Genomic DNA, 12,137 nt, shown 5'->3' on the forward strand with positions numbered 1-12,137 from the left:
AATGAGAAACATCTTAGCTTATGTGTAAACTGTAGTGTAGCAAAAGTTGGTAATAATACTAACAGTAATAATGTAATGTAATGGGACTTATACCAAAACTCAATCCATTTCAAAATGGAAAAGAAAGAGGAGGTGCTGAAATAAATTACGACAATTATATAACCTTATACACATCTAGATGTGTATAAGAGACAGGCCTATGTGTGTGGGAATACAATGCTTAAAAAATAATAGGTCTTTACTTGATCATAGTAGAATGAGAAACATCTTAGCTTATGTGTAAACTGTAGTGTAGCAATATTAATATGAACACATAACAGTAATAATGTAATGTAATGGGACTTATACCAAAACTCAATCCATTTCAAAATGGAAAAGAAAGAGGAGGTGCTGAAATAAATTACGACAATTATATAACCCTATACCAATAATATATTAACTAGAAAACTGAACAAATTTGACGCAAACTAAGCAGTGAAACCAGACATCACTGCATTACTCGGCCACAGCTTAAGACCACAGAAAAGCTGTAATAATAATAATAATAATAATAAATAATATTACAAATTTATTAATATGAACACATTAAAAAAAAAATTATAGTAGATTTAGATTTAAAGAATTGCTACTAAAAAAATATTTGAAATGTACATCTGCCTTGTTAGTTTGAAATGAGACTTGATTGGAAAGACATCTGTAAGTGTTGTAGTTATGATAATGGTGTGCTTTATTGGTCTGTGGATAGGATACAAGTAATATTGACTACACTAATCTAATGGCCTTCAAATAGCTTTAATAAACTATTGATTATATTCTGCAACTTGAATGTGTTTTCAGAGCTTTTATTTCTCCTAATTAATCGCAAGCCTTGGGTACCAAGAATCCATGATAATGTGTCCCTGGTACCATTGTCCGTTTCTCCTTTTTTTACTTGCAAATTATTTGCTTCCATAAATTATTCAGTTTCTTTTTATGTTACAAGAATTCCTTAATGATATCCATGGTATTTTAACAGACAGGTAAAAAGTGTGTTTTAAAAAATGTTAATATATGCTTGAAGTCTTCAGTGGTAATGTGATTTGCAGGCAACTGTCATTTTACAGTGATGTGATAGTAACAGTGATAATTTGTTGATGGTTTGAAGAAATATTCTACTAGTGATGGTAATGGTTTAGTAATTAGGAAAATATAAATTTATTTAAATCTAATAAAACAATAGCAACATAAAAACAATATTAAAGTTATAATTCTATATAATACAAAAAATAAATAAAAATAATGGTGGTTTGATATTGATACCAAGGATAACTATAGGAAAATTGAGTACAAACAAAAGTGATGAGGTCACCACTGACTTATAATGAGAGATTATTGTCAAAATGATATTATTGAGGTTTAATTGTTCTTTAGGCTTTTCTTGAGATGCCAGATGAGGCCTCAGCAGCAACTATGGTCAACTACTACACACATGTTTCTGTAACAATTCGGGGAAGACCAGTTTATGTACAGTACTCAAACCACAAAGAAGTCACAACAGACAAAATCAATGCACAACAGGTGAGAAAAACTGTAACAATATTGTGTTATTTTTATTTCATTTGCATACAACTTTTAGGCACAACAGCCAAGAATTTGAGGCTTGAGGAGTGTGTTTGTGGTTGTGAGAGGAAGTATAGTTACCATGACAAAATTTATACCTAGGACCATGGGATTGGAAGGCCAGCATTTCAACCACCAAGCTGTTCAACTCTTTTTCAATGACGTTTATTAATCAATAAAATGTTGCAAAACAATCACGCACTCTCAGACATGTCTCTTATGAGTTGAGTATGACAGACAAAAATCGGAATGAATATTGCCAGCTCAAGCCTTGATGATTTATACTCCATAATAGCATATCCTATTTCTCATTGTGAAAACAACATCAATATCTTTTGCAAAGATGTTCCATAATGATAACCAAATCATAGCTTTTGACCTAGAAAAGACTCCAATATATCAACAATTATTTACAGATGATTAAGATAGGTCTCAGGTTTTAACTTCAGTGGCATCTTATAAATAGTAGGCTTGTTGACGGTTGGTTGACGATTGCATATGGCAACTAACAAGATGTTATATGTGTGTCACTAGTTATTACCTAGATATCTTTAATAAAGCATTATTTTAATGAGGTTTTTTACTTCTATATCTTTTTTTCCTTTATAGAATCACTAAAATAAGAAAAAGTCATATAAACCTAATTAGATACTTTTAAATTGTTTTTATTCAAAAGGATTGTATGAATATATGTAATAGAAATATACAAAATATACAGTATTCAGGACATATTACAAATAGGCTTACAACACAGATTAACATTTGATATTTCAAATACAAAATAAATCCAACATAAAATTGTAAATTATATGCACCTTTGTAAAAGTACTTCAGTCCTAAAATATAGCAATGTTTCTCATAATCAGATTTAGCACAGATCCATGTTTATAAAAGTAACAATTAGAACAAAGGGAAAGAAATTTTTATTGGATTAATTTCATTTCATTACACAAAGACCTACAATATCAATCAATCTTGGTTTGGGTCTTGTTACCTAAACAGATTGGTCCTACAGTATCCTTATACAAATGTAGGGCTTGTATTTAATTAAAAGTGTAATTTGTAATTTTGTCCTTAATCATGCATAGATGAGAACATATAGGTAAATAATACATTCCTCCATATTGAAAGTGGATTAATTCCATGAGATTTGTTCTTTGTGTAAAAATACATGTACCAAGTCAAAAATGCCAGTAATTTTGTTGTGATTCTGCATTCGACATCTGCAACTTAGCTTAATGTATTTCATATAATATTTTGTAATAATCCATATGTTTTAGGCCTTGGCTCATTAAGCATGGCTTTATCTGAAGACAGCCTAGTCCAAGCGCTGTTATACACATATACTATTTTACTATTATGCTCTCCTACATAATTCACAATTTTGATGAGTTTTAACCGATAGCATGAATCGGTAAGTTCATTCCTCATTTGCTGTCACTAAGTGATGTATTAATATTGGTAAAAAAAAACATTTTCTGAAATTTTTTTATATATTTTTTAATTATAATTAATGTTGATTATGCTATGTTGGAATGTTGATATTAGTGTTGAAGAACATAAACTGCCAATGCTGATTTCAAAAGTAAATAAAGAGTTTACTATGTTGAAGTGTTTATCAGGACAATATATTTATCTACAAGTATTATCTTATTGTTTGTTTCTCAACATGGTAGGTTAATATACCTAATTAAATTTCATTCAAACTATTGTAAAAATTCAACTTAATGTAAAACGATATATAATTGTATGTTATTGGAGCAGTGGGTTGGTGGTTAGCAGCCTTGCCTTCCAATTCCAGGGTCCTGGATTCAAATCCTACAATGTTGTTGAGTAGAGTGTAGCTTGGTAGCCTTCTATCTAATCCTAGGGCCCTAAGTTCACATCCTGCCATGTTAATGGAGCAGAGTTGTAATTAAGATACTTTATTAGAATTCACATTTTAGCTGAATTCAGTTTAGACTTAAGCACAAACTCCCAGACCAAAAGCAGTCTACAGGAATTGTTGTCACAAATACTTTATTTTAGCAGGGCTACAAAACTATGCTTATGGGTGCAGCAATGGTATTATGTTTGCCTAATTGATCATGTTCGAAGTGCTTACAAAAAGAGCATGAATTTATACGAAGGCAATTGAATTACATGCATTCATCCTTACCATGTCATAGATTAAATAGGCAGTATCAAAGAATTATAGGAATGGACATACAATAGAAAGAATAGAATTTTTCCACACCTTCACTATACCTCTGTTGACATATAGAATACCACGTTTATACAAATTAACTTCATTGAATTTGTTCTAGAGGGTGATGTTTACCCTTTAGTCAAGCCCTGGCAAAACCAGGACTTTCCCTTATAAATACAAAAAGCCCACTTCCACTTCATAAGCCTCTAGTCTTAATGGGATTTGAGTTTATACAAACTTACATCCATTCTGTAAGTGACAAGTCACTCGCCATTGAGTGAGAATAAGTTTAAATAAAGTAATAGAGTTTTAATGAGTGTGTTTTCCTCTTCATGTTTAACAATGTATATTTTCTTTATTTCAGGTAATTCAATCTACTTTATTTCTTCACAGTATAATAATCTATCTTTCTTTTAATCTTATTGTATTCTTAAATGTATTTTCCCTTCTTTTATTGTTCTTTTTCCTTATATGTGAGCTTTTCTTTTTCTCTAGACTGTTATTGCTCAAGCGGCTATTGCTGCAGTAAATGCAGTATTGAACTCTAACGATGGCGCAGACCAATCCGACGTTCCTATCGATAAGGTTCTTTCTCTTATACATCTTTTCTCATCTTTTGCTTACATGTCCCACTTCACAACTTGACACGTGCATAATAATTAGGATAGTAATGCTAAACTGTACTTCAGTTGCGCCACTAATGAGTAAGCTAAGCTGTGCCACGTGTAAACCATCATGTGGGTTTTGCACATGTCCTATTTATGTGTCAGGTTGTGTAGTTGAGGACGGTATTCGTGTCCGTCTTACTTTTTCACGCAAGTAACTCCATGCTTATCTTACCTCTGCACATTTCTTTCAAGTTTGCACTTAAAATTGAGTTGGCTTATTTAAGTCACTTTATTTGACAATGAATTTTCTTATTTGGCAATTTAGCAACTAAAATACCAAAGTTATTGAGTAAGTAAGTTGTCTAATAACACACCTTAATGAGATTCTATTAGATGCTGCGTGTCAACTTTAAAACACAAATTTGTTTTAATTGATTCATATAAAGATATTGGTGAGTGCTTAAATGGCATTGTGTGATGCATGACAATTATTAATTTAATACAAGTACAATAATTGGAATGCTGTAAGTATCCTCACACAGGTTAGGCAGGAATTTAGTGGTGAATTTAATTACATTGGTGTATCATGACACATCTTCAAATTGCACTAAGCCTTGTCTAGACCATCACATTTTATTTGACAGAAACTTGTGACATGGCTAAATATGGTCATGATGTCATTACATTATGACCATATATAGACACATCATGACCATATATGAGCATACAACAGTTTTTTTTGTCAAGGAATAGTCTGGACAGAGTTTAAGCTATGTTGTAGTAGCTTCCACTTCAAATTTAGTTTATGCCAACAATAACTTCCAATAAGACAGGTTTTTTTTATTATGCAAAGAATACTTTTCATATGAAAAGTGCCTGTATATTTGCTACTTGATAGCGAAACACAGCACAGGGAAACAAAGTCTACTTTGTGGGCGTTTTGTTGTATTTTTGAGAAATTGTTGATATTAATTGGTGAAATGTTGTGTGATGTTTAAAAGCACATGTGGCTAACATGGTGTATGGTTAGTGGAATATGGAAACATAAAACATAATTGATTTCTAGACACAATTTAACGAGTATTGTTTATATTTGTAAATAAAGTCCACCATCCAAATTAAACTAGCATTCCATTGTTAATGTTACGTATTTAAATTAACTTAATATTATCTATTTTTAATATGATCACTTAATTAAAGAAACAACATAATTTAGTGTTAATTACATGAATTTGTATTTTTGCTGACAATGAGGGCACTATATAAGATAATGACATTTTTTGGTGATTTTTATTATTTAACACATTGAATGGTTGTATTAACAGTAAATTCAGCATTTCATTCATGTTATTTTGTGTATACATGTTGAACCATTTTTGAGAACTTTCTACATTGAGCAGCCCATGAAATTTGGAAAAAAAATAGGTCGGCAAAAATTTGCCAAACTTAAATTCTCCGAGGTCGGCAGTCTCGGCAATTTTTTACTACCTAGGCCTATAGTAAACTATGATTTTTCTGAACACTCGACTTTACATCATCATCTACAGATCATGTTGTTAATTATCTCTGTTAAATCAATATATTGTTGATGAAAGAATGGTTGCACTGTAAAACATAAGAAAATCGCAGAAGAAATGTTGTTATAGCATTCAATTTAGCGTTCTCTTTAGCATGGGGAATATCACTTTCATAAAATCTACGATCGTATCAACAGAGGCTGTCTGTGCTCCAAACGGCCCAAGCATGTCCATGCTCATGCCCAGAATAATCTGTCTGGGATTTTCCATTCCACATGTCTACGTGACAGAGTGAAGGCACGATGTGATCGTGTTTGTGTTTGCGGACGGTAGGATTAGGCCTACAATATGATTAATTTGGTTGTTTTTAGATAATAAACACTTTTTATATGATAATAATACTGTACAATGAAGACAATAGATTTAGATAAGCATTACGATATACGCATCCCATGTGGCTTCAATTGGGCGATGTGTTTTAGGTCTTGGCTGGCTAGCGTCACTCCTTCCTACCTAGCCTACGAAAAGACTACAGTAGGCCTAGCTAAGCGAGAAAGACAAGCACACATCGTACGTATGCCTATTGAAAATAATTATTGTACAAACAAATCTGTTTTACGAACAACCACTTTCCTTGGTTTGATGATGTACTTTAAATTTAGTTTCTGCTATAGCCTGTTTCCATGCAGTTTTTGAAGCAAAGAAATCTAGGCCTAGGTTGGCAAAAAATTGCTGCCTTTCTGTGGCAATTCTGGATTGGCAATATGGTCGGCAATAGCCGACATGAAATTCATGGGCTGCATTTAGTGTATTAATTTTACGCATAACGGTGTCACCATATCATATTCCATTCGTTTTTAATAATGTCCCAATATAGTGAAAATATTTTATTCTCTTGTACATTTCAGTAATTTTTACTTTTTTATTAACAGAATGCTGCAGCACAGGCAGCCTTACAAGCAGCACAATCTCTGTTGCCAACGTTCCCAATGGCAACAAAGGCAGCAGCAGAGGGTGGTGGTGAGAATACAGTGCTGCGTGTGATCGTTGACAACATGTTGTACCCTGTCACCTTAGATATTCTGCATCAGATTTTTAATAAGTTTGGCCAGATTCTCAGAATTGTCACCTTCACAAAAAACAGTATGTAAATATAATGTTTATTATGATTGCACACTTACCTAAATCTCTGTCAAATATTATGATTTCACTCTTACTAAAGCTCTGTCCACACTATCAAGTATTATGATGACACTCTCATCTAAAGTTTGTCCACACTATCAAGCATTATTATAACACTCTTACCTAAAGGTTTGTTCACACTATCAAGCATTATTATAACACTCTTACCTAAAGGTTTGTTCACACTATCAAGCATTATTATAACACTCTTACCTAAAGGTTTGTCCACACTATCAAGCATTATTATAACACTCTTACCTAAAGGTTTGTTCACACTATCAAGCATTATTATAACGCTCTTACCTAAAGGTTTGTTCACACTATCAAGCATTATTATAACACTCTTACCTAAAGGTTTGTCCACACTATCAAGCATTATTATAACACTCTTACCTAAAGGTTTGTCCACACTATCAAGCATTATTAACACTCTTACCTAAAGGTTTGTCCACACTATCAAGCATTATTATAACACTCTTACCTAAAGCTGTGTTCACACTATCAAGCATTATTATAACACTCTTACCTAAAGCTGTGTCCACAAAGGTATTAGTCACATAAAACTTGATAATGTGGACAAGTTTAAAGCTACCGATACTCTTTTTATTTGAAAGTTCAAAGAATTATGAAAAGCAGCTGACAGGAATCTTGACATGTTAACAAAAGCCACAAATTAAAAAAACTTGACAAGCCCGATGAATATAGAAATTATTATGGCTTACTGTGCATTAAAACCCCAACAATACATGCCACCAATGTAAATTCTTGTTAATAGAATATTGACAAAAGCAGTCAGACTATGCTTTACAGGAAACTAAACTGGTACAATGATTAGTGGTTTCATATGCTTAACAATTCCATCATATAAAAGGCTTTATTGATTATTTGTTACAGCTCAGTTTCAGGCTCTGATTCAGTTCCAAGATAAATTAGCAGCACAGGCAGCAAGATATGTAAGTTTTCCAACATTGCGTTATTACCCCTTTTCCCATCCTGTATTCCACATTGCTGGGTTAAAAAAAAAATTTATTGACACAAACGCAAGAAATAAGAAAACCATTCGAGCATGTGCTACAAAAAATAATAACGAATAAATGAAGTTTTTTGAATTATGTGAGGAGGTTCTTATTGATATTCCTGTTAAGGAGGTCCAGATCGACTACTCCAATATTATGACTACACTTAGGTGAACAAGAAAAATGAATGAATGATTGATGAAAGTAAACATTGTTGAGGTTTAATAAATGTGAATGAAGGTTTGAATGAATGAATGGTTGAATGAATGGTATCAATACAACACAATATATTCCCTCACCAGTCTTTAGACGGTCAAAATGTATACAACGGTTGCTGTACGTTACGAATTGACTACTCAAAGATGACAACACTTCAGGTGAAATACAACAATGACAAGAGCCGAGACTACACAAAAATGGACCTTCCATCTGGTGACAGCATCGGGATGCCATCCCACGACCCAGCTATGTATGGTAGGTCAACGCCAACCCTAAAAATCGCTGCTTTCCTGCTCTTGTTCTTATTTTTCCCTTATGAGTTTCTATATTGTTTCCACCCAATTCAAATATTTGTAATCATATCATAACATAAATAAATTAGTTAATCAATTTTATTTTCCATATTAATTGGATGGTATATTTCATACTAACAATGTTTATAAAATAATATTTTAATATTTTGTTTCAAAACAGTATAATACAGTTTGATTAAACTATTTTGTTATTTAATTCAATTATTTTGTTTAATTTAATTGAAATAGTAAAGGATTTCATGATAAAATTTGCTACTGGGCCTTTTTTATGTTCCTCCCTAACATTTAGATCTTTTAAAGGTTTTTCAAATATATATATTTATACCCAAACCTTTTTAAGTCGGCAGCAAAATACATAAGTAGTAAATAAATTCTAACAAAACCTTGGAGCATGAAAATTATTCCAAAGTCTAGCAATGTATATGGACACTGTTCTCTTTTTCTTCCTTTTTCCACCTCTTTCATACTGTGTAGTTTATCACTCATTCTATCATCATTCACGCCATACACCACTGATTTTAAGTTCATTGTTTAAATGCACTTAACATGGCGTAGGTTAATTTGCACCAATATTACTATGGGAGCATGAAATGTCAGATGCTAAAACCAGATATTTGGACAAGAAATTGGAAGAATACTGGTTATAATTTTTAAATCAATTAGTATTAATGCAGACAAAGATTTAAATTTGCATAATGTTTTGATAAAAGACAATAAATACAATGCTTAATCAATATATTTTTCATTATTACTTTAGTTTGAATTGTTTATGTTGAAATATTTTTATACTTTGGTACTGATTTCTTAATACATGCTTATTCAGATCCATTGCACATTAACAAAGATATATGGCCGTTACCCCTATCATAGGGCCGTTACCCCCTATCAACTCCCATGTGGCCTTTGCTGAAACTAAACCCACTAACATATGGTGGTGCATGCTTCCCCCTGTGTCGTACAGGCATTCCCAGTGCTGCAGGTCTCATCCCATCTCCATTGTCAATCGCTGGAACCACTGCTTTTGCTGCAAACCCTCACTTGGCAGGCTTTCCAGGCATAGGCATACCAACCTCCGCAGGTACTCAGTTTGTTTTGTCTGCACTGTACATGTTGTTATGGCAAATTTGACTTGAAATCTAAAATGTTCTGATTGGCCTGGTTACTACTTGGCTTTCAAATTGTGTGAATGATATTAACCAATAAGAGAGAAGCTCTATAGTTTGGTTGTTTGTGCATGAAAAATATTTTCTCACACATGCATATTGTGTTAAATGTTTTCATATCATAACCGCATGATCAGAATATTGTCAATGTTCTAAGGAGTATGAACTTTGACTTTTGACACTCAATTTAATTACCTTTGATTCATATGGTATCTATTTTATTTTAATTTAAAATGAAATAGATAATAATTCAATTGCATTTGTCATGATATCATAATGCATATTTAAATTAATTATTTTTTGGTGTGTATTTTGATCATTATATGTATTTCATTGGAATGTTTTACTAATATAGTTTAATATGCAAGAGGACATTGTGTTAATAATCCTGATTGCTTTGTTTTGAAAGTTCTTAATTGAAATCTAAAATGTTAAGAAGTTTTGTTTGTATTGTTATGTGATTGATTTTAAGTACTTTCAGTTTAACCAATCTTGTTTGGCATTTTGTTTTCAAATAATAATATCTTAGGCCAATAACCATATTTTAAATGATGTTTTTGTGGCTGTAAATATTTATTTCTTTTTTTAGGGGATTGGGTATATTTTGAAATTTATAATTTGTATAAGTTGTTTTTTATGATTGTTAATATTATTAGTAAAATTATTAATCCTGGGATTATACTTATTGTTTAAACATAGTACTTTTGTACAATACTAGTGAAAACTATGAATTAAATAGAAAAAGTGCCACTGCAGTAGTACTATTAGGAATCACTGTATCCAAGTTTGAGATAATTCCTGCTATAGGACAAATTAGTCAGCTTTATATTATTGATTCATGAAGGTCTTGAAAAAGAAATGAACTTAAAATAGCATAAAGGAAACAAGAGGAAAATCAGTCTAATACAATAAGCCGCAATACATGTCGTAAATCTTGTGATTTTTTTTGATAATACAAAAACATGCATGATCTGCACATTAACCAGATGTTTGACACATTTTTTAATACTGAAATATAAACAATATAATTTGCCGGAGAAATTATTAATATCTTGTGTTGAGATTTGTTTGTGTTTATTACAGTTCCTGGTCTGCTGCCCTCATTCCCACATAACCCTGTTCTCGGTGGTGGAGGAATGCGTTTTCCAAACATCCATAACACTGGTGGCGGAAGCAGTGTCCTCCTTGTTAGTAATCTGAACCCAGACGTAAGTGATATTTTTTTTTCAATTTCTTGCTTAGTTATTTTTTTTTTCTTTTGTGGATCATTGAGGATGTGAATTGGATGATTCATCCTCGTTTCCCGTTCGGCACACAACAGATCTTAAATTTATGAATGTACGGAAGTCACGTTTTACAATGCAATGACAAATAATTGCACACAATGTGCCCATCGATTCTGGCATGTATTCTTTTAATGGAAAGCTATTAAAAATATATTTGATATTTGTCCAAATTATACCCATTATTAGAATGCTTAACATTTTATAGTTTTCTAATTAATTACTGTTGTTAAATTGATATTAAACAAGTTTAGTCTGAAATTTTGAAAATATTGATAATATAAACATTGCAAATAGTATCAATGTGATTTTGCACAAGTTTCAAATGGGAAAATAAAGGAAAAAAGGTTTTATTGAATATAATTCTTGCACATTTTCTTGCTGGCTCACATTTCAGCCAGTTAATAGTCTTAAAGCTCTCTCCACTCTTTTCATGTGACAAGTTTATGTAAATTCTCCATATATGGACATGATGGTGTCATCACATCACCATATGGGCATAATGATCTCATACCCATATATGGGCAATTTTTTCCCTCTTTTAATATTAAAAAAAGTAATTAGAAAAAAAGAAATTATAATTATGTTAATTTATATCAATCTAATCTTTTATAAAAATAATAATATATTAAAATAGAGCCATATTGGTTTTGATAAAAATTATATGATGTAAATGATTTATATATAGATGTGTATAAGAGACAGCCATTCGAGCATGTGCTACAAAAAATAATAACGAATAAATGAAGTTTTTTGAATTATGTGAGGAGGTTCTTATTGATCAAAATCAAATCAATCAAAATATGTGATTGTTGATAGTTATGAATATTTTTTTAATTACTATTGTGATAAGTATATTGCTACTACTATTGCTATAATTATTATTATTATTCTTATTATTATTATTATTATTATTTTTTTTTTTTTTAAAGTATTATTACTACTGTTGCTACTACTGTTAGTATGATTATTTTTATTATTATTTTCTATTTTTAATGAACCTTTTGTATATTTAATGTATTTTTACCATGTCATAAATACCAATATA

General features: G+C 31.3%; 1 protein-coding gene across 14 annotated transcripts in view; it reads left to right on the top strand.

The window, feature by feature from the left end:
• LOC117115447 (polypyrimidine tract-binding protein 1-like) overlaps nt 1-12,137 on the top strand; it is a 48,109-nt gene that overhangs the window by 28,341 nt on the left and 7,631 nt on the right. For 12 of the 14 annotated variants that reach the window (XM_033259249.1, XM_033259258.1, XM_033259252.1 and 9 more), the window contains 7 exons: nt 1,411-1,557; nt 4,283-4,372; nt 6,845-7,055; nt 7,989-8,047; nt 8,413-8,584; nt 9,605-9,721; nt 10,890-11,014. In XM_033259249.1, coding sequence (XP_033115140.1) covers nt 1,411-1,557; nt 4,283-4,372; nt 6,845-7,055; nt 7,989-8,047; nt 8,413-8,584; nt 9,605-9,721; nt 10,890-11,014 — 921 coding nt within the window. The remainder of the gene's footprint in view (nt 1-1,410; nt 1,558-4,282; nt 4,373-6,844; nt 7,056-7,988; nt 8,048-8,412; nt 8,585-9,604; nt 9,722-10,889; nt 11,015-12,137) is intronic. The other 2 variants (XM_033259256.1, XM_033259254.1) reach the window with 2 other exon arrangements.

Source organism: Anneissia japonica, unplaced genomic scaffold (assembly GCF_011630105.1).
Source record: "Anneissia japonica isolate Jap-2015-1 unplaced genomic scaffold, ASM1163010v1 scaffold287704_len1198815_cov201, whole genome shotgun sequence".
Lineage (NCBI taxonomy): Eukaryota > Metazoa > Echinodermata > Crinoidea > Comatulida > Comatulidae > Anneissia > Anneissia japonica.